The following is a 24004-nucleotide window of genomic DNA, read 5'->3' on the forward strand; positions in this document are numbered from 1 at the left end:
TTAAGAATGTATGCAGATGTGACGTTGGAGTAGGCTGAACATCTGTGAGTAGAGAGAGTGGGATTGTACCCATTGGCACCCCCATGTATGATAACAGAGGCTCTTTCAAAAGTTTACAAAAGGTGCTTCCCCCCCCCCCCGGAAAAATAGGTGCTGGTACTCACCATGAAGTTCTTACACAGTAAGTGCCACACTTTTTAACAACAAAAAAGAGGCACCAGTACTGTGTACCCTTGAGTACCCCCTGGGGGAAAAACCAGCACTGGGCAGGGGTGGTGTGCCATCCTACTTACCGGTACCTCCCTCAAGTTTACTCAGAAAATAATATCTGCATCATTCTATCAATAGCTGGTTCTGCAAGAACACCAGGAGGACAGCTTAGAAAGTTTCAGCTTCTGGATAAAACTTCTTTTTTTAAGAATGCTTACTTTTGTAAAATTAGGGTGGGGAACACCTCAGTTATAAAAGATATCCTTTGAGTTGTTTCCTTTAAGCACAATGAGCTAAGAATTCCCATGTCATGAAATAAAAACTTATAAAGGCTCTAATCAGATTCAAACTGTTGGAAGCCCTGTCTGTGCCACTGAAAAAACCAGACAGTCACCAGGTTCAAACTTTTCCTGCCTTCTCGGGAGAATCAGCTTTTCTTTTCTTTTCTTTTCTTTTTTTTTCTTTTCTTTTTCTACATGTGACTTTTTCTGATTTCCCCGATGAAGGGAGTAACGTTTCTGGGAAGTTAGGAAATAGAAGAAACCCCCTTCTAAACTCCATGTAACAGAATCACCTCCAGACTGTCACTATTTTGTGGGAGGGTACAATAACACCCAGGAAATTTAGGTTTGCACAGTGGATTAAAGCTTTAGGGGGAGGGGAGTGGTAATGGTAAATGACTATTTGCAGCTAGGAAAGTGATGGGAGAAATGCACTAAAAGGTGTGGAATAAATGACTGATGAACAGGAAGACATAAAACCACCTTCATGCCATAGCCAAGGGGGGCAGCTAGATCAATAGAAATACTTGACTAACTGACCAACCATGTCGGTTCTTTCCCCCCCCCCAACAAAAGTCCTCCCCCTCTAACAAAGTCCAGCCCCCACAACAAAAATCGTGGCTACGCCTATGACCATCATGCAAGCAAATCAGGATGTTTATTGCTCCTAACAAAATCTCCTCACAAAAGAAATTAGAACTAATGCGCAACAAAAATTGGACATCACATAACTTCCACATAAACTTTGCACAAGCAAATTACGATGAATAAAGTGTTGCACACCACCCCAGTATTCAAGCGATGTGATATTCCAGGGGTTTCAAGCACTTATCCAGGGTTTGGTTTCCTCAGGATGAGGGACAGCAGAGATTGTGGGGGGGGGGGGTTATGATATGTGGTTTATTTACACATATATACAACCTGAGCCTACGATGGAGGAGTTTAGGCCCTACAGCATTGACAGCCCAAGAGGGTATTGCTTCTCTCAAGGCCACAGACTGAGATTCCACAAGAGATCAGGCCTGGCTCTGTTTCCTTGCTGCCCAGCCTGCAGCCTGCAGCCTCCTGCTTCTAGCTCAGCACTGTTTTTTGTCTTTCTAACTAACAGACACTTGAGGGAAGGGGGGGCACTCCTTTTTCTTCTGGCACAAAGCCACTTTCTTTGTTACCTTAACCACCCATAATTTGGGGGCCATTACCAAGAAACTTGACTGACTATCCCAGCACTTGAATCCTTGTTGGATCCAGGAATTAGAAGGGATTCAGGTATACAGCCTGCCTCCTCACAAACTCACAACAATGTGTTTTGGAAAGTGGTTTGTAGATCTGTCTGTCCATCTATTCTCTGTGAGTTCAGACGCCTATTGAGATATTGTTGCAAAACTCAGCGTGAGGGCAGCAGTTTTTGTCAGCATTTGGATGCCAGCCACCATTTTGAATCAAAATGGTGGACTGAAAGATTACTTTGGCATGACTTTGCCCATCTTTCTGGCAAAGGTTCAGCCACCTCTCAAGATATCATCACCAATCTCAGTATCACTCCCTCAGGGGTAAATTAATCTTAGCTTGCAGTTTTTACCAACGTACTATGCTGGAGACTGGTTGACTCTCCTTTACCTTCATTTTAAAGAAGCATGTTGAGCAGCCATTGCGTAGAGGAGACTTAAACATAAACATGTAAGTTACCTCTAAAAATAAAACACGTACACAAACTCTGAATTGTACTGTAGAACTGCATTAGTTGTTAAGATGCAAGAGAAAGTACCATAATTAGTCATTTTGTAGTGGAGGTCCAGCTATAACAAAGGTGTAAGAAAACACTCTAATGGTTAGTCTAAGCTATGACAGATCTCCTCTGAGACTCCAGTGTCATCCACAAGCGGAAGGATTACAGGAAACTTTTAAATAGTGCTTTATTTTCCTTCCTGGGGAGCCAAGGGACTTCTGAGTAATTTACTAAGGTCATTTGCTATTTCTGCTATAATGTTACCAGCCCTGGCTTTTTTTTCTTTTTTCTTTTTGCATCGCCTCAGTTAAAGCCTATTTAGCTTAAATCCTCCTTAGTATTCTCACTAACCTGGTTCTAACTAACAATGTTTTTTGTGTGTGTGTGCTGAGGATATTTATATTGCATTGGCATTTTGAAAGTTTGCCAAAGTGATGCTGACTTATGATTCAGGCATAGAATGAACTACTTTTGCATAGGGGTGCTTCTGAAATTCTCCCGATCCAGTTGTTTGCCCAGTTTTTGGACCTCCAAATTTACCTAGGCAGTAATTTGGGTAGAGGGATGTACCCTGACTCACTTGTTTTCATCTGCATATCAGAAGGGTCTTCTGTCTTGTTCCCAACGTAATCCCAATCCATTAGGAATCTGTTGCCTGAATTATGAATCTGAATAGTGTGCAGAAATCTCTGTGCACACAGCTTGCTACCATTTCCTTTAGCTCATTTCTATTTGCATACCCATCTCATAAACATTGTACATGTATATATTGCTAAATATTCCTAATATAAAGAACCACCCCACACACAATACCATGATGTGATCACACATACCGCTGCACCAAGCTTCTTTGCGTGCAGTGCTTTGCTGATGTATAGTTGTGTGAATTGATACAATCCTACAAAAAAGGCTATAAATAGCTACTAGTTATGATAGCTATATTGTCTCCAGTATGCCTCTGAATTCCAGTCACTGGAGATAGTGAGCGGGAAAAGGCAACTGCACACATATCCTGCTTATGGGAGTCCAACAGGCATCTTATAATGGAGGCCATTGTGAAATCCTAACACTGCACTAGGTAGACTGTACTTGTGTTCTTATTTTACTAAAAAGGTAAAGGTAAAGGACCCCTGACAGTTAAGTCCAGTCGCAGACGACTCTGTGGTTGCAGCGCTCATCTCGCTTTACAGGCTAAGGGATCCGGCATTTGTCCACAGGCAGTTTTTCTGGGTCATGTGGCCAGCATGACTAAGCCGCTTCTGGCGCAACGGAACACCGAAACCAGAGCAGCGCACGGAAATGCCATTTACCTTCCCGCTGGAGCGGTACCTATTTATCTACTTGCACTTTGGGGCGTGCTTTCGAACTGCTGGGTTGGCAGGAGCTGGGACCAAGCAATGGGAGCTCACCCCGTCGTGGGGATTCGAACCGCCGACCTTCTGATCGGCAAGCCCAAGAGGCTCAGTGGATTAGACCACAGCACCACCCGTGTCTCGCTCTTATTTTACTAGATTCAAGTAAAAACAGTGCACATAAGAAATATATTAGAAGCATAGAATTGTAGAGTTGGAAGGGAAGTTGGGTGGGACCCCCTTGCAATGCAGGAATCTCAACTAAAGCCTCCATGACAGATGGCTATGCCTCCTTAAAAGCCTCGAATGACTTGCGAGGAAGTCCGTTCCACTGTCAAACAGCTCTTACTGTCAGAAAGTTCTTCACACAATCACGTTGATATGGGGGGTGGGGGAGGCTGCTGTGTTTTATCAGCGCACACATGAACATTGGTAACATTTGAGGGCAGTGTGTGTGCAAATATGCCAAAGAAAATGAATGCTGCAAGAAACTGCATGTGTTCTAATTCCAGACCGGATTTGCCTAGCAAGAATTCATGATGAGTGGCACCTGAAGCAGTGTGTGCAATCTATGCATTATCAGCTAAATACCTGGCTTGTGGCCTCTTTATGAGGAAGAGTTATGACCCAGGAGGCCAGCTCCCAGAGAGCTGACTCAGAGGTGTGGCATGGCTGGAAGAGTTAGTTGCTATTCTGTGCTGGCCCCTAAGCCTCATCAAAAACAAAATTTAATTTCTCATTAACAGGTCGTAGCAAGTTCATACATAAGCAGCAGAAGACAAGACCGAGTTGAGCCAATGAAAAATATTGCAACAAGTAAAATCCTCTCGCCTCTACGTAATACTAGAATGTAGCAGGTTCGCCCAGGAAATTGTTTGGGAGTAGATTCAGAATGGACCAAATGCAGCATTTCTTCCCACAACAAACATACTTAATGTCTGGGATTCCTAGCTACAAGATATGTTGATGGCTACTAGTTTAGATAGTTTTAAAGGGGGATTAACGTATTCATGGAGGCTAGGTGTATCATCAATGGCTGATAAGGATACTTACAGGGAAGGAACCGCCATGTTATGTGTGCATTTTGTACATTTCTATCTCTTGCATTTTCCCCTATCTTGAGATTCAAGGCAGCATCCATAGGGTTCCCAGGCAATCTCCCATCTGGATACTGACCAGGCCCAGTTCTGCTTAGCTTCAGCAAGGTGGCTGCTTCATGTGTGAACAGCAGTTACTGGGGAGCAACAGCTGGGAAGAGCTATTGTCTTCAGACCCTGCTTGTGAGTTTCCAGAAGCATCTGTCTGGTCAGTGTGGGAAACAGGATGCTAGACTTTAGGCCTTTGCGCTGAACCAGCAAGTCTGTTGTGTTCTTAGGTGCCACCTACGAATGAGCTTGGTAGAAATCCGGCCAGGCCCCAAGTAATAGTCCTCAACTGATTTAAGGGGAGGCATTCCACAGGTGGCACTGTGGGTTAAATCACAGAGCCTAGGGCTTGCTGAAAAGAAGGTTGGCAGTTTGAATCCCCATGACAGGGTGAGCTCCCGTTGCTTGGTCCCAGCTCCTGCCCACCTAGCAGTTCAAAAGCACATCAAAAGTAAAGGTAGATAAATAGGTACCGCTCCGGTGGGAAGGTAAACGGCATTTCTGTACACTGCTCTGGTTCGCCAGAAGTGGCTTTGTCATGCTGGCCACATGACCCAGAAGCTGTACGCCGGCTCCCTCGGCCATTAACGTGAGATGAGTGCTACAACCCCAGAGTCGGACACGACTGGACCTAATGGTCAGGGGTCCCTTTACCTTTTATTCTGCCTTAGCTGGTGACAGAACCAGGGTTTCAAATTTGTAGTTCTACGTCTCTAAGAAGCTGGAATCATCTTTAAGAACTATATCCAAGTCTAATTGCTGGGAAGGAAACCCAACAAATGATTTCTTATCAACGGGTTTCATCATGCTCGTAAACCACAAAAATGTAAAGGGTTCGCCAACATAGAAACAGCATGTAAAGAGAGATTCAGAATCAAAACACTTTTAATCTTGGGGTTATAAGTTGTCGTGAAACACTGGAGTTACTCCCCTGCCCCAAACACACTCTAAGGCTTTTCTGGATATTTGGAAGAAGGAAATGCAACATTTAGTGTGGTAAAACATTTTATAAATATTTCATAGAATTGTGAAGTTGGAAGAGACCACAAGGGCCAATTAACCTCCTGCAATGCAAGCATCTTTTGCCCAACATGAGGGTCAAACCCACGACCCTGAGATTAAAAGTCTCATGCTCTACCGACGGAGCTATACTGATGCATTTCTCGTTACTAAGGCCAGATTCAGCATTACGCTTAAGAAACTTGCAGCCTCTGCTGTGGTCTGATTACATCACTGTGACTCTGTGTGGAAAGCATGTCAAACCTTTTATCTGTACTGGGCATTTTTAAGATTGCCTACAGCTCAGTTTGGCTATTCTTTCTTTCATATGACATAAGGCCATATTCCTCGTTGTGAAGAAACCTAGTTGAGGCCCAACTGTAAAACCAGATGTATTATATGGTATGTAATATTGTAATTGATTTCAGATGTGACATTAGCAAGATTGCAGTAGTGTGCAAAGGTCAGGCTATGGAATCACTAATAAATGCAGTTCTGAACTGGACCTGCCAACTCACTGAATCTATGGGTGCTTGCAAGTATGCCGCAATGGACTGTATTCTAGTGCTGGCAAAATGCTGGCATTCTCACTGAAATTTTAAAACATTAGCTTATATCAGTGGCACTTCTGCCACATTTGGATTCAAGTCATGTGCACATTGAACTGGACATTTTAAAGCCTATGTACACGTGTACCTTAGTTTAAACTCCACACACACACACGACAACTAGCAATCATAGAGTTAAAAAACACTGTATTTTTATTTTATTTTAAAAGGTCATTCAAGATGCATAAACTGAATATTAGCAATATGTCCAGGCAGACTCTTTCAGAATATTGACCAATAATGAATCTGGGTTGTTGTGAAATAATGCTAAATTCATGTTTTGATACAGCTCAAGACATTCCATATTTTCTGCTCTTGAATTTTCAACGCTACATCCTCCTCCATTACATGCTACTGGTACTTAAAAGGATTTAGGGCATAGACCCCCAGTGGTAGAAACCTCTGTTGCTAAGTTGAATCAAGACTCTTGCAAGCCTTTATCTCAGCTTAAACAGAACTCCATTGTCTCTTAACCCTGCACTGTCCACTAGAGTTCTGGGTAAGAAACTTTCATTTTGTGTGCCATCACTTTAGCCTGCTCATGTTCAATGGCATGAGCAACTGTCTACCTGATATTTTGGTCATCCTCAAACTGAGGGAGGCTCCTTGTACAAGTTTCTGGTATCAATCACTTGGATCATAAATCTTGGCTGTGGAAAACGGCCGTTTAGAGGTCCACCTGCACAAACAACAATCAGGCACGTAAAATAAGAAAGACCATAAATCTCAGACCTGATGATTAGTAATTTAAAGGGGGGCGGCTGGAAGAAGGGATGATCTAAAGTAACAATTCCTAATAATTAATTAAGCCCGAAATGCTGACAGTCTGTTTAGTTAAAAGTACAGTGAAAACACAAACAGACTGCATCACATGAAGATAATACTTGTAGATGTGTTGACTCAGAAGAAAGACTCATTAAGTTTAATGAGACTACTCTCAGGTAAGCCTGCCCAGGGTTGGAGCCTAAGGGGAGTGAATCCCCAAAGGGAGCATGGAGGGCGTTAGCCAGTGCATGGAGTGTGTTAGCTTGCACTGAAATGGCTAGGGGTTCAATTTCACTCTTTACTCTTTGGTGTTTTCCATGGCTGAATGAAGCACATGCAGATAAAGAGGTAAGATAGTTTTGTTGCTCATTATTAAGGAGGAGGATCAATATCATGCAACAACCTTTATCCCAGCACAAGCATGCTTTTAAATGCTGAGATCTCCATGGAACTGGTGCTCCTGAAGCAGCCAAAGTATAGCTGGCTCCTCTGTTGGTATGCTCACCAAACCTCAGAAACAACACTGGTTGAATGTGGATCTAGTTTATATGAAGGGTGATGAGGACCATCACCTCTTGGGAGTTCTTTGGGCACTCTCTATTATCACTTAATCATTATCACATCTTTCTCGTGGGGGGGGGGCGGGAATTAATTCTCTGAACCCAGTTCCACATCGTACAGTTGGCAAGATTCAAATACAGCATGTGATAAGATTCAGTCCCTGATTCCAATCCTGTGACCAGAAAAAGCATAAGCGGAGGGCCAAATAACATCCAAGAACTTCAGCATATGCAGATACAGGACACAGATGCAAGACAAAATAGAAAGGGGGATGTGGCTGGTGTAGCAGATTCTTTTAGGTGTACCCTGCCAAAATAAACCCAAAAATGTGGCCTCCTGTTCTGCACAATGGCCTTTTATCACTGGTGCCATGAGAAGGGAATAGACAGGACTGAGATGATGTGCTAAGGTAGGGGTGGCAGGGTGAGGTGGCTGCCTCAGGCAGCAGGATGCACAGGGCAGCAGATCCAGCCTCCTCAACTAGATCATACATGACAGATGGCCAACCAACCTCAGCTTAAAAACTTCCAGCGAAGGAGAGTTCACAGCCTTCCCAGAGAGTCTGATCCACTGTCAAACAGTTCTTACAATCAGAAAGTTCTTCCTGATGTTAAGCTGGAATCTCCCTTTGTAACTTGATGCCATTGGTTCAGATCCTAACCTCCGGAGGAGAAAACAAGCTTGTTCCATCTTACGTAAGGCCTACCACTACACTTGAAGATCTCTCTCATATCTCCTCTCAGTCTCCTCTTTTTCAGGTTAAACATACCAAACCCCCTCAACCATTCCTCATCAAGCTTGGTTTCCAGACCCTTGAATAATCACTCTTGTATGAGCATTAGCTGAAAGGATTTGGAATCGCAGAATCATAGAGTTGTCTTAGGTTTAAGCACAAGCAACGAAATGATTACATAGGTGAAGCTTTGAGATGTAGGTCTTTGCCGCTAATGTTCTAATCCCAGCTCTTCCCATATACTGTCTTAGCAATAATTGTAAAAGACCACTAATATTGGCTAGTATTTAATTTATTTCTCCTGCATTGCTGGGAAAGAGGGTGGTGGTAGAGAAAACCTGTCTCCATCATATGCCAAATGAATTGTAGCTGCTCAATGAATTGTAGCTGCTCAATGAATTGCCAAGGAGTGTGGTGGAGTCTCCTTCTTTGGAGGTCTTTAAGCTGAGGCTTGACAGCCATCTGTCAGGAATGCTTTGATGGTGTTTCCTGCTTGGCAGGGGGTTGGACTGGATGGCCCTTGTGGTCTCTTCCAACTCTATGATTCTATGATTCTATGATCATCTTCTCTGCACACGTTCCAGCTTGTCAACATCCTTCTTAAATTGTGTTGCCCAGAACTGGACACAGGACTCCAGTTGTAGTCTGACCAAGGCAGAATAGATTGGAACTATTACCTCCCTTGATCAGGACACTACACTTCTGTCCCATCAGCCCCAGCCAGTATGGCCAGTGGTCAGGAATCATGAGAGCTGCAATCCAGCAACATCTGCAAGGCCACAGATTCTACATTCCTGTCCTATGGGGATCCTTTTGTGTGTGAGTGCATGCTGCACTCACAGTGAACTGGATTGAGCCCTATTTGTTTATTCAAATGCCATCCCCCAGGAAGTGGATCTTATACACATCTTTTCCAGGCATATAAAAGAGCCAGATAAATATAACCATAAATCCAGTATATAGATATTGGAAGAAGGAAGTCGTTACTTGACATGACATTTTGGTTTAAAGGCAATTCGTTGTGCAATCTTTTAAATGTACAGTAGGTAATCATCTGTTTAGGCTTTTATTTTACTTTTTATTTTAGGATAGGAGAGGGAAGGTTTCTTTGTGTATTTAAAAAATGTAGCATCAAAGAAAATATTTTTAAAACACTTCATTCTACATTTACGTCAGAAGTATACAGGGGAGGAGCTCTAGATTTCCACCAAAACATTGATGAATTACATCTCACACCACAGCTGTGAATAAGTGAAATTCTAGTATCTATCATTCCCATTTCACAGATGGGAAAACTCAAACCCTGAGAGGTTAAACTGACTTGCCAAAGGTCGTGCAGGAAGTCCATAGCGAAGCTGAACAATATCCAGATCCCTTGGCTCCAAACTGTAGGTCTTAATCATGACTTAAGCCAGCTTCTGGGTTTCAAACTCCTCTTCCCTGCAATTTTACTTGTGAACAAAAAAAGTGGCATCCTCCAATAATCAGACACACAAGACTGACCCTATGTGTTTGACCCAAAATCCCAGGTATGGAATCTCAGACTGAAGCCACAATTTTCCTTTAGACAATAGCCATGATTTCCAACACACGGAAAGAGTTCCCATGACGGAACTATTCAGAAGTAAATGAGTTGCACCCTTTTGTAAGGCGTACTAACTTTTGAACTGACTTCACGGACAGAGGTGAGAGTAGGCAGGGTCAGTTGAAAAATAACAATAAACCCTGAAAACACTAGAATACCAGTACAACATTTTAGCATCATTCACTATTGCAACTTCCATCATTCTCTATCCTTGGCCATGCTGGCTGCTGCTGATGGGAACTGTAGCTCACCAACCTCTGGAGGACACCAAGTTAGCTACCCCTGCACTTCTGAATATATTATTATTATTATTATTATTATTATTATTATTATTATTATTATTATTATTATTGCAACCCAATACAGGTTGGAAACTAGGGCAGACATGAATTTAAGTCTACACCATCTTTAGGGCAAACGGCTGGTGCTTTAATGGGTTGTGCTGCGGTACCTATTTTCGGCCTGAACGCCTGGAAGAAGCAGGGCAAATTATGTGTAAGGTCCACATAATCAATTTCAGCTCCACTGAGACAAGTTCCTCTCTCCGCTTCCCCCACAAGCCTCATTGCTCCAAGGGTCCATGGGGTCCTTGTAATGACAGAAAACTGCTTGAATGCTCAAGAGCAAAATATTACAGTTTGTCTCAGTATGCTGGTAGAAAGAGAGAGAGAGAGAGAAAGTTTGGCATTGGATCCATTTGGCAAAAAAGAGAGAGTCGTGATATTTGAAATAGGAGACCTCCATTCAGTTCTGAAAGCAACAAGGCCTGTTCTTAGAAAGGCTCACCTCTAGGGAGACATCCAAGGAGCTAGACTGGGTGACACAGTAGCCCCCAAGGAGAGAGAGATAAAATCCAAGGGAAGTGAAGAAGGTGGCAGCCCTGCTGAGAAGTTCTCCTGTCCCTGATCTACTTCGGGAGTCCCTTTTGCTTCACCCAGGAACGAGGGTGGGTGGGGAGAGACTGGCGTGAGCAGGCAGGGGCCGTGGCCAGCCCCGGGGAAGCCCCTCCCCTGGGCCGGCCGGCTCCCCATCCATCCCCCCTAGGATAAATGACTCCGGCGTCCGCCTCGTCGAACTCCTCGCAGCCTTCCCTCTCACCGTCCGAAGGCGGGCGAGGGAGGGAGGTCCAGGAGGGGATCCGAGGCGCGGCGGGCTCACCCGCCTGCGGCTGCCTACTCCTTTCCCTTTCCCCACTCCGCCCAGGTGGCATCTGCCGGACCCCCACCCTTCACCCCATTCCCGTTGCCACCACCATGTCCACGGGCTCCCTGAGCGATGCAGAAGACCTTCCCGAGGGGGAGATGCTGGAATGCGACGGCAGCCTGAAGATGGACAGCTGCTCCCCGACGCCTCGGCCGCTGCCGGCGCCTTCCGCTCCCCACCGCTGCCACGAGAGCAACGACGAGGGCTCAGTCGGAGGCGGCGATCGGGTCTCCCCAGCCAAGGGCCGAGGCGGCGCCCCCTCGTCGGGCAAGCGGAAGAAGGCGCCGGGCAAGAAGAGCCCGCTGGGCGGCGTCGGCGTGCTGGGCCCCGAGGGCAAGCAGGTCCAGAGGAACGCGGCCAACGCCCGCGAGCGCGCCCGCATGCGGGTGCTGAGCAAAGCCTTCTCCCGCCTCAAGACCACCTTGCCTTGGGTGCCGCCGGACACCAAGCTCTCCAAGCTGGACACGCTGCGCCTGGCCTCCAGCTACATCGCGCACCTCCGGCAGATCCTGGCCAGCGACAAGTACGAGAATGGATACATCCACCCCGTCAACCTGGTAAGCGGTCCGGAAGGGAGAGCGCAACCCCCCCCCCCCCCACGGAAGGGAGGCAGGCGGGCAGGGAGGCAGCGTCCCCGACCACCTCGGAGTCCTGACAGGCCCCTTCGTGCAAAGCAGCCCATACCTCCAGCTCTGCCCTCCTCCCCTTTCCCACCACCTCCGCTTGCGAGGGAGGGGGGTCACGTCGGTTGCTGCAGGCTTACGGGCAGCCCGATACATCAGCTCCGGGTAGCTGAGGTTTCTTTTTAGACGCAGAAACTTTACGATCCCTGGCCCTCCCCGTCTGTCGCCTTTTAAGTAGGCTAACAACGGTACGTTGCAGTCCTTGCTTGGAAACGTGGTCCATCAGCCCTGGTCATTCCGCTGAGCGGAGGCCCTGATCTTCAAGTTCTGCCACCCCGAAGTGTTGCCCCGACGGCACGAAAGCCTCTTTTTTTTCAAAGCACACACCACCACCAGTGTTTGACCTAAAGGCGACCCCGATTCCGTGGGAGGAAACGGGAGAGCAGCCACCGCCCCATTTGACACAAACCGGGCAGGAGCTGTGGGGCGCCCCAAACATCCCTCGACGCTCTTGCTCTCGAGGGGTTCTGAGAGTGAGAATGACACCCCGCATAGCAAACCTCGCTTGGCTGTTCTGCTGCTTTATTTATTGGAAGGAGCTGTCATTCCCTGAGCTCAGTTCTCTGTACCTAAGCTGTTGTTGCTGTTGCTATTTATTAAATTTGTATACCGCCCTTCATCTGAAAATCCCGGAATTTCCTGTTCACAACAGGAAAAATACAAAAAAGAGAACACAAAATACATAATTTAAAAAACAAGGAACCCAAACCACCCTTGGTGTTGCTGCTTTTAAAAAATCGTCGAGTACTGCCTGGAATGGTTGGGCTGGGAATTTCCTCCCTTCCTATTTATTCCCCACCCGAACTGGATCACCCGGGGTAACTGCGGGGAAGGGAGAGGGATGCTACTTCGCATTAAGTCCTCTCCAGTCGCCTTTGGTGACTAGACCCTCCCCGGGTGTCAGCCTGCTTCAGACACAGCGAGGCTCTTTCAGAGCCAGTCCTTTCCCAACTCCCTCTAGCTCAGGATTGAAGTTTGGGGCTTGGGTGGGCGCCACAGAATTAGGTTAGACACTTGGGCCACCGGCTTCGTGTTATTCAAACGGCGAGATGCGTTTCTCTCGCCGAGGACACTAACTGAACTGCGAGAGATGCCCGATTAATTCACTGAAGGGCGTCGAACGTCGGGATGCGCGACCTTTCGTGTCTATGTCCTACCCTACGGCGTAACTTTTATTATTAGAAGTTCAAGATGAAACAACAACAAACGAATTTTAAAGGTCAGCGTGCAGCTGCCCCATTATTTTCATGTTCTGTTGTCAGGAGTCTCTGTCAATTCCAGTTGTCCGGGGGTCGCGGGCGATGACACACCTTCACATTTCTGAGCACTGGGTCCAGTAAGGGGAGGGGGAGTAGGATTAGGGTGGCTTTGAATGTTTGGGAACCGTCTGCATCCCACCTCCAGATAACTAAGAGGACAGGGGGAGGATTCTAAATGGGGCAACCATAAGGCATAAAAATATATTTAAAACCCCGTTTCACGGGGGGGCGGGCAATCAGTTATGTCCCCAGGAATTGAAATATTTAGCATCTCTTACAGCGCAATCCAATACCTCTTACTCAAATGTAAATCCCATATGTACCCCATGGGGCTTAGTCCCAGGTAGGTAGGGACAGGGTAGCAAACTCAATAGCTTGCTGCAGCGACTTGTGTTTTTAAAACACAAAAACAAATCCTTACAGCTCAGTGGAACAAACTCCGTCCCCCCAGGTTTTAAACGTCCAAGACTTTTTCTATTAAATGAATGAGTAGGCTACCATGGGAAAAAAATTGCATTCCTTTCTCTATTTTCCTTAAAAATTGTCGTTCTGGAAAATTAAAAAAGTAGTCATTTTTTATATAAGCAAAAACGATTACAAAAACAGCAGCAGCAATTAAATATGTTTTCGAATTAAAATGTATTCGTTATAAACAAAAATTAGCATAATATTGGTGTTCATACTTATATAATTATTTAAGCAAAAAGATGCCCCATTAATCAGAAAGCAACGAAGCACAAAAAATGTTTCCAAAATATGTTCTGATTGAAGATAAGATTTTCGTTATATAATATGTCAGGACTATGTTAATTTGGTCATTGTTATTGTATTATTGTTTAATATTATTCTAAACCATAAGATGGTAGTGCAGCGATTGCTGTAACAAGCATAAAAAGCTGAGCAGATTTTTAAATTATAAGTATTTAAACATTTTTTAAATTAAAAAAACAACCTCAAGTAATTGTAACGCCTTATGTTTGGAAAGAAATGCAGTGGATATAATGGGATTTTGCAGTTTTAAAATTTACACATCCAGTGCGTTCAACTGAAGGGCTTTTCACCTCAAAGGAACTTTTTGGAAACCAAAAGCCAAGTATATCGTGGAAGAGAAACGAAATGGCCAATTCTGAAACGCTTTTAGAACCAGATAGCGCTGTTATCATTTTCAAAACAAAGCAGCAGCCGTGCCTTGACGTTACCCAGCAGAGAATGGACAGGTTTTAAATCTGTCTACCACAATCTGCCTTTGTGAGCCGTGTCAATTATATGCTTTAGGGAAACATTATCATTTCTAATCGAACGTGGCACATTTTGCTATCGAGGATAAATAAAGCGTGACCCGTCACCCAGAGGATTACAGAGAACTATCTATGGTGAGAGGGGGAAGAGCGCGCACCCGCGCGCGCAAAAAGAGAGAGAGAGATGCTTTTATAGACCAAGCGTTTTGTGTTTGCGCTGTGATTCCAGACAATACGGCGGAGCCATCTTAAAGACCTGGTTACGCTCAGTAGCTGAGACTGTCTAGTCTAACCACTTCTTCTCGTTGTTTAGAAAGAACACCTGGGTAGTCTATGAAATTCTGACAGTTGGCTTTGCTTTATCGCCGTCCAAGTACTACACCATTTAAAGCACACTGATCTCTCTCTCTCTCTCCCTCTCCCTCTCTCTCTCTCCTCATCTCTCCTTTCCCTCTTATTCTGTTTTTTTCTGTTTTTTTCCTCTCTCCCTCCCCCTTATGGCTCCAGACTTGGCCCTTTATGGTTGCTGGCAAACCGGAGAACGAGCTGAAAGAAACAGGGAGCACCACTCGGTTGTGTGGCCCTACAGCATCCTGACCCAAGATGTCCAAGCCTGGGAACAGCAACCTTGTTTGCATGCAGGGCTTTCTGCCTGTGCATGCAAGTATGTGGGCTTACTCGTGTGCAGGACTGGCGGTGGTGAGAAATGAAGAAGCCGACCAGATCGCTTCCCCGTGAGGAATAAAAACACAAACTAAATCTGAAGAGACCAAATGCACCATGCCAAAGGAAGAAGGGGGAAAATCCTACAGTGCACGTATTTAACTTTATTAACTTGTATATATTTGACTATCCTGCAACAACACCTTGCTGGTTCAAGGGCTGTTTTCTGGATTCCTCCTCCTAGACTTTGCCACTGTCTGTTTTTGTGTGCCCACCCCCTTTCTTGTGAAAGACTGCGATTCCTAGAATCAATTATTTCGATAATCACATCTCTCTCAAAGAATTCACATTAAAGATATTCTATGGATATATTTTCTTCAGACAGGCTTTGCTATATTTTGTTTCAATTAAAAAAGAAAAAAAACCACTGGTCCTTAACAGGAAAGGAAAATAGCACATATAGTGGCTTAGGTTTCTTTTAAAAGATACAGTATTTTTAAAGAAGAAATTGCTGAACAGGACCATATTATCAGTTCATCTGCAAACCTTAAAATGGCGTGGTGCATCACAATGCAAAATTGTTTGACCCTAGATTGCGAAATGTTTATTTTTATAATTAAGAAGAGCTAGACTGTGTCCTTGGCAGGGTGGGTGGTTTGGAGGGCTAGAAAAACAGCACAGGGGCTGCCAAACTTGTAGAAACACCCTCCAAAATGTAATGAGAGTTTTGATTGGGAAGTGGATGCATTGTGACATTACTTGTGAAATCAGATGTTTTGTGGAGTTATCTCAATCCAGAAACTGATTTGAGGTGGAGGAACTAGATTCTGAAACATTTTCACTATTAAGGACTTTAACAGACTCCTGTGCACAAAGTAAATTCAATTTAAGATTATAGCCTAAGACTAGGATTTATCATTTGCAAACATGGTTAATATGGAAATGGATTTGGGAAACACAGCTTTAACTTGCCCGTGTACTGAAGACACTATAGGGAGCACTTTTTAATGAAGATGCAAACTATGTCTTTTAGTATAGAGTGCGTCCCTTTTGAATGTTGCCAATGCAAAGACTGAAAGTGGAAGAGTGCTGCTTGGAAGTAGGCACCATTTCTTTCAATGGAGTTGGCTTGAAGCAAGGTGCTTGCAGGATTTTTTTAAAAAAATGTTTCCTATTGGGAAATATGTTCTGTAGTTTCAAAGGGATTTGATGCCCAATGTGTGTCTAGAATTAGGTTGCTGGCTTTGTTTGCTTTCAGTGGGATTGCTCTTAAGCCATTTTGTTTCAAAATGTGCTCCACTTTCAATGGCACATACACATAATCTGTTTAGGATCTGGGTGCAACGAGGAGAAAAGTTATGAGTTTACATTTTAACATCCTTGTTCAGCTGTGGATCTTCCTTTATGCAGAATAGGTTACTTTTTGGAAAACCAAATTATAGGTGGTATCAAATTAAGCTGTCTGTACCCCCTAAAGGACGCGGGTGGCACTGTGGTCTAAACCACAGAGCCTAGGGCTTGCCGATCAGAAGGTCGGCGGTTCAAATCCCCGCAACAGGATGAGCTCCCATTGCTCGGTCCCTGCTTCTGCCAACCTAGCAATTCGAAAGCATGCCAAAGTGCAAGTAGATAAATAGGTACCACTCCAGCAGGAAGGTAAACGACGTTTCCGTGTGCTGCTCTGGTTCGCCAGAAGTGGGTTAGTCATGCAGGCCACATGACCCGGAACCTGTCTGCAGACAAACGCCAGCTCCCTCGGCCAGTAATGCAAGATGAGCGCCACAACCCTAGTCGTCCATGACTGACTGGACTTAATGGTCAGGGGTACCTTTACCTTTACCCCTAAATATTCTGTGAAGGATCCCCCAACCATCCAGAAACAATGGGGGACAGTGAGACTCAGGGGGATGCAGTCAATAGAGCCAGTTTCTGCTTCTCAGCCTTACTTCACAAGGTTGTTGTGAGGACTAAATGAGGGAGAACCATGTACTCCAACTCAAGAGGGAAAGGTGGGATAAAAATGCAAACCCCCCCCCCACAAAACACTTAATCTCCCCACTCCCAAACCTTGAATCCCCCAAGTTCAAGCTTCAGCACCTTGAGGAAGTGTTGTAAGACCTACCTGGGTGGGATGTTCTTTAAAGCTCAGGAAAGAGATGGAATTTTAATAAATCTGATGAAAACTTGCTGGGATGCACGTTTGCTTTCTTCTCTGTTATCCACCTGATGTAGATCGAGTTGAATGGGTCATGCATCTACATGAACACTTATAGTTCCTGGGAAGCACTAACACAGTCCTGACTGGCTGCCACTCTTCTTCCTCCTTATTCCAATCCTAGGCTCACTGAAGTTGGTACAGAGCGTCCCATATGCTTGCTTTCTATCAGAGGTGTGTCTCATTTTGTTGTCTGCCAGACGAATGACCAGAATTAACTAACAGACATTGCATCACAGTTTGGGGGCAAAGGTGTTGTCAGAATTTTCTAAAATCAGGCTGTCCCCCAAATACACATACCAAATCTGTGCCTTCTATGCATTGCAGAAAGTACTTAAACAATGTTGTTCAGTGCATGATGATTGAATCACTGATGCCTTGTTATATGCACAGATATACATTGATGATTCAGTGATAATCTCAGTATGAAATACTAGTGGTGCTTCATTTCTTAAGAGGTTTGCTGGCTTGGATCTCTTTCAACATCATGTAACTTGACATCCTCCATTCCTAATCCGTTGAAGAATAAATGTAATTGCTCTCAAGTGAACACATAGCATTCTGTAGTACAGTGGTTCCCAAAATCCTTTGCCCCTGAACCACTTGGAAATTGCTGGGAGTCCTGATGCTTTTCCTTAGTGATTTTTCTTCTGTTTGTTTTAGCAATTGCAATGAGTGGTGTTGGTTGCCGTATGCTTTTCAATTGTATTTTTACTTTCATTTTTTTATTTCATTCCATTGTATTACAACCCGAATTCTATGGAATTCAAATTGTAATGCATTAAAATACAATAGAAGAAAAGAAGCAGTAAAAATATGATTAAAAACAAATACAAAATATTTAATACGGACACTCCGCCGACCATATTAATCTTGCTCGTGGACCGCTGGAAATGCACGAACCACAGTTTGGGTGCCCCTGCTGTGGTATATTCTCAAATGAATTCTCATTGTTGTTTTACTTCGTATGAGGCTTGACTATCTAAACAGGTTTGGTGCTAATCCCTTTACTATGTGGCTTGAAGGAAATATTGCCCTTTGGGTGGTAAAAGCCTGATACAAAGATACCACAGGGAAGCCCCTTGAGAGACATGATCACATTATGAGGTGGTGGAGCCAGGGGCAGCACCTAAGGAGAATTAAGGAATACTGATGAAGTAGAGTGATTTGCATTTGGGGGAGGGGTATACCTCTGCCTGGCCCAGCTGTATGGTGCCTTCTGGCTTCTTAACTTAAACAACTTTCTTTCTATTGAATTGAATTGATTTGTTACTCAGTGGGAGATTAAGCCGAGAGATAAACAGAAAGTGCTGGTCTCTTTCCCCTGAACAAGCTCAGTCCAGAGGCAGCTGATGCGCCAGATCCCAGAGAGCTGTTTAATGTTTCAAGGTTATGACCGCACTGTTTACAAGATGTCTTCGGTTATTTATACTGTTTTTCCCAGCAGAGGGGCTTTAAATTTCCGCTTCACTTGCTCTTTCAATATATATATTTTTTTCTATATCTGTTCTGTTCAATTCAATAGCCTAGATATTTTATTGCCGTTCTCCTTTAGGGAAGAAAGGGAAATACGTCGTAACATTATCACAGGGGGAAATCATGATTGGAAATGTACAAACGCCCAGTAGAAAGTATGCAAGTAAACAAAAGGAGATTTGGTAGCATGGAGAGATGTCATTAAGAGCTGTTGCCCATTGGCTGCTTTTGACTACAGATGCCATCAGCTCCAGCCAGCGGACATAGGTCAAAATAAGTCATGCAGTAGTTGCTTCCCAACTGACACTGTTTTCTAGATGTGATCCATATCTAGATCCATGAGAGATATGATAATACACAAGCAAATTGAGGTTGCACAGTTGAAGGGGATTTGGTGCTCCCATGCAACAAACGCACTTAAAAAAATGTGGCAAGAAAAGTGCACTGGAAAGTGGCGGATCATGATGCTGTCAGTAGTAGCAATGTATGTAGTGGAGCAGAATTGTGGAGCTGCCCTGCCAACACCACCATCACTGCTGCTTACCTGAATGGGGCTGGAGCAGGTAAGGTTGGGGCTGTGTGGCTGCACTGAAAGGACCACCATCAGCCAATCCGCTGTCTCATCATTCCCCCACACTGCTCTGACCTTGCCGTTATGCATCCAGGTAAGCAGTGTCACTGTGAGGGTGGCGGCTCTGTCCACATAATCTCAGCACAAATGAGAACGAAAGCTTATCAAACAGTGGCAGTGTATGTACAACCTCCGCACAAACTTTGTGCCAACGACTCAGGAGTGTGCAATTACTTGGGTCCAAAGACATTGCCTGTGGCAGAAGATTTTGTGAACCAGAACCCATTTTTCGAGTGCATGAAATGGTCTCATAAGTGGGCTGATTACACATAGAAGACTTAAAAAAAAAAAAAACACAACCTCATGGCAATGGCTATTTAAATGTTGTGTTTCAATTCAAAAAGATGGAATGTTAAGAATAGACATTTGGAGGAACAAGGTACAGGGCCAGCCAAAGACATTTTGATGTCTGAGGCACAGTAGCAACAGTGTCCCCCAGTGGGGAGATTAGAGTGTATGACTAGGATGTGGGAGAGCAGGGTTCAAATTCCCCCCTTGGCCATGAAGTTCAGTGGGTGACCTTAGGCCAGGCACTGCCTCTGTGCCTAACCTACCCCATAGGGATACTGTTGGGATTAAATGAGGTGAGACAGAACCCTGCATGCCACCTGAGTTCCTTAGAGAAAAAGGTCTGATATAAATACAGCAAAAAACCACCATCCAAGTCAAGGTCCACTGCACTAGAAGCCAAGGTATTTTGGTGCTTGAGGCAGAAAACCCCAAAATTCAGCAAGTATTGTATTTTTACTCCAATTTCTTTTTACTGGAGAAAAATCTCCTTAAAGGCTAGGATTGTAGTGGTTAGAATTAACTGGAAACAAGTAATATTTACAGTGGGGTAGAGGATTGCAGCCTTAATTAATTAGCCTGGACATGCAAAAGGCACAGTGACAATATGTAAGGTAGAAATAGTTGACATTGTGAATGAAGTCAGCCCCTGATAGCAGAAGTATGAATAACACATTTCATTGATAGGTGTGATGAAATGCCTAACTGCTGGCAGCCCTTGCATGGGGCTTGAAGCTCAAATTCTTACCCTATACTACTTTAGATCTGCAGTAACCAATGTGCTGCCTTGCACATGTTGCTGGACGACAATGCTCCTCTTCCCTTGACCACATTTGCTGGGGTCCAATGACATCAGTAAAGTACCAAATGGCCTACCCCGACTTTAGATTGTGATACTTGTGGGTGATAGTGACTGGCCAAATGTTGGCATTGGGATTATTTGTATTTATTGAATTTACATCCTGCCTTTCCTCCCAAGGGAGCCCAGGGTTTCAAAGAGGATCCACAAGTTAAAAAAGAGAAGCAAAGCAACAACATTCTAAAAACAATTGCAGTTCTAAAAACGTTCTAAAAGCAGTTGCAGTTAGAAAACATTCTTCCATCCAGCGATCTCGGGTTTGCCAGGAACAGTATTCTGGGTTTGGAGATGTGACCTTTACATTGGAAAAAAATGAGAAACTGAGAGAAGCGAAATTGACTGATCCTTCCACCCCAGGGTAGCCACTAATGCATTGCCAAAGAAAAAGGAAATGCCTCAACACGAAAGAGCATACATATTTACATATAAGTTGCATATGCTAAATTGTATGAATGCAAATTTATAATGACTATTATTGAAACAGAAATACATCTCCAGGTGCTGTTTCTGGGCATTGCTAAGATCCACCCGCCTGCACACGCTCCCTTCTTGGGGTTCTTTTCCTTTAAACCAGACTTGGACTGGAAATCCCTTCAAACAGAGGACTCCTTCAAAGAGAGGGCTGTCCTCCGATAACCTGTCAAGCAGAGAACTGTCCCCTGTAAGAAGATACATGGCCACCCTGACAGCTGATGCTATCCGTTTCATAAATGGGGAAGAGAGGAGGAGATAACTCCCGCTTTCTGTGGCACCCACACTTTAGCTGTAGTTACGGTCATAACCCACAGCCTCAGTGTAAACAGTGCACTAGATCAATGGTGATGGGAAACACAGAAGTTGTAAATGTAAAGGATGCCAGAACCCCCTCTGGTTATTTGATGCATCTCCTGAAAATCACATAAAATGGACAGCTCAAACAGGTTAACCAGTCTTTCTTCTGGATTCTATAATCTTTCCTGGGAATTGTTTGTTGTACAACAGCTGAGTTTGCATCACAGCGTTCCTTTCTGATATAATTAGATCCATATTTTGCAGGAAGGCAAACTGTGGAACCAGCAGGTCCCAGACTAGCTCTGCTCTTTCCCACCCCTGCAGTTCCCGGATTCAGGTCTTTCTCCAAGCTGCAGCTGGCAGAGATCCTGCCAGTGGCACTTCCACCCTCCTGCACATTTGGTGTGTGAAATGGAGACCTTTGTGCCAGCAGACATCTTCATCCAAACCAACCCCACTCCCAAGCTTTGTGCAAAGGCGCTTTGGACTGCAGTCCCCACCTGACAGCAGAGACTACTTTATCATTCACATTTGTAAGCGACTCTAGGAGTCACTTTTTGGCTGAGAAGTGGAATAAAAATGCTTTTAATAAATAAACGAACTCTGAACCCACAAATGTAGGTCTGCATGCAGGAGACACAATCTACTATGAAGCAGCATGATTGTACAACACAAGCAATTTTTTATAAAAAGCTATAATCTCAGGTTACAACTGGGTGCTTATTGAAGTGGAACTACCGGTAATCAGAATAAATTAACAGCCAATTTGTGGCATTTAAAAGGTTCATTTGAGGAAATGCTCAAAGGAAAAAAATTTTTTTAAAAGAAAACTTTGCACCAAGCTGTGGATTGTGTAGCTCAACATGCCCTCATTACTACTTTAAAACAGACAACTATTTCCTCAACTGTTAGCAATGCTAAAGCGATTACCAACAACTACCATTCTGCAGGACCACTTTGCTTGTTTTCCCTACATTTAAGCTCTAACTGAATTGGCACAGACTGTGCTTTCTACATGTTGCTATTTAACTCAGACCCCCTTATAACCATGTGTATGCATACCTGCCAACTGAGGAGTACACTTCATATATTTGATGAACTGAACTCTAACCTAGGAAAGTTCATGCCTTAATAAATATATTAGCCTATAAGGTGCCACAAGATTCTTTGTTATTTTGCTGCAACAGGCGGGAACACGGCAACCTTTCTGGAAATTATTTCCATCATTTTTTTCATTCATGGGTCAGCAACTTCACTTGCATTTAACTTAATATTCTACTTTCAGATGCCACAGGGTGGCAGTCATGCTACATACACAAATAAATTAAGATTCTGGACTTTTCAACTTAACTTTCGCCCTGCTTTTTGCAGGTAGAGGTCTGAGCTTTAATCCCTCCCAGCTTTCCCTGCAAAATCCCACTCTTTTCAAGCTGAATCAGAGCAAACCTCAACTTGGGTTTTTTGCAGATCGATAAAAGGTAGGTTTTCACAGGGAAAGCTTTGAATAAAAAAAAATTAAGTGCTCAGATACAGAGCTTTAATGTGTGGACCACGTGTGAAAAGAGCGGAAGAAAGTTAATTGTAAGCCCTCCATTGTTTTTAAAAAAGGCATTGGCTTGTGCTTATCTTTGGCAGAAAGGAACTCCAAAAACTGTATTCAAGAGCTATAGCTCTCTTCTGCCCTTGCACATCATCTTGTTAAGCCCTTCAGCCCTGCTTCTGCTAAGCTCATACCATGATCATTCTCTGTCAGCCCCCAAATCTTTGTTCGGGGCCTGCAAGTTCCTCATCCTTCCTTCCTCAACCCTTCTCTCAATTTATAGCTGCCACAGCAAAAACTCAGAGAGATGCCCAAACTGACAATTACCACCACTACCACCATCATTTTTTATTTTTGAGGCTGCAGTTTAAATTTAATTTTAGATTGTATTTTAATCTGTATTTTAATGAATTGTTTTATGTTTTTGTTCTGATTTTATTGGTGTTAGCCGCCCTGAGCCCGGTTTGGCGGGGAAGGGCGGGGTATAAATAAATTATTATTATTATTATTAGTAGTAGTAGTAGTAGTAGTACGCCGCCTTTCCACAGTTCAAACAATGCCCAAGGCGGCTTACAAGATGAAAAGAAGCTACATAATTACAAACATAGCAAAGTAGTCATAAAAATAAATAAAACACATTAAAAACTACATAACCAAACTGAACAATTTCCATATAAAAATAAAGATACTGTAATATTAATATCAGCAATATCAGTTAATATCAGCAAAAACTCCCAACAAAACTTCCCTCAAAATACCCCCCATCCTTGCTGGGCAGCAGCCGCCCAGCAGTTGTTCTTGTAAGGCCTGTCAGGCCCCGCCCTGGGCCAGGTGGAGAGTGGCAGGAAAGGGGTCCTCAGGCACTCAAGCAGGCGAGTCCTCCTCCCAGCCTCAACAAACTGAACTGGGTAGAGGTTGAGGCACCAATCCGTTTGTGCCCTAAACCTATTCCCATATTAGCAGGTCTACTAAAATCTCAGCAGCAATATATGCTGATCTGCTGGTTGTCTGAAAGATACCTTCCAATGAAACTAATCTACTGATATTTGGCCTTACTATTTATATCAGGGGTCAGCAAACGTTTTCAGCAGGGGGCCGGTCCACTGTCCCTCAGACCTTGTGGGGGGCCGGACTATATTTTGGAAAAAAAAATATGAATACATTCCTATGCCCCACAGAGATGCATTTTAAATAAAAGCACACATTCTACTCA

At 44.0% G+C, this 24004-nt stretch overlaps 1 protein-coding gene across 1 annotated transcript; it reads left to right on the plus strand.

Moving 5' to 3' along the window:
* The first annotated feature begins 11209 nt into the window (after positions 1-11209).
* Positions 11210-15391, plus strand: TCF21 (transcription factor 21). The gene is made up of 2 exons (XM_033143819.1): positions 11210-11725; positions 14856-15391. The coding sequence occupies exons 1-2, from the start codon at positions 11219-11221 to the stop codon at positions 14943-14945; spliced, it is 597 nt and encodes a 198-aa protein (XP_032999710.1). The 5' UTR covers positions 11210-11218; the 3' UTR covers positions 14946-15391.
* Positions 15392-24004: the final 8613 nt, after the last annotated feature.

The sequence above is a fragment of the Lacerta agilis genome, chromosome 3 (assembly GCF_009819535.1).
Source record: "Lacerta agilis isolate rLacAgi1 chromosome 3, rLacAgi1.pri, whole genome shotgun sequence".
In the NCBI taxonomy this organism is placed as follows: Eukaryota; Metazoa; Chordata; class Lepidosauria; order Squamata; family Lacertidae; genus Lacerta; species Lacerta agilis.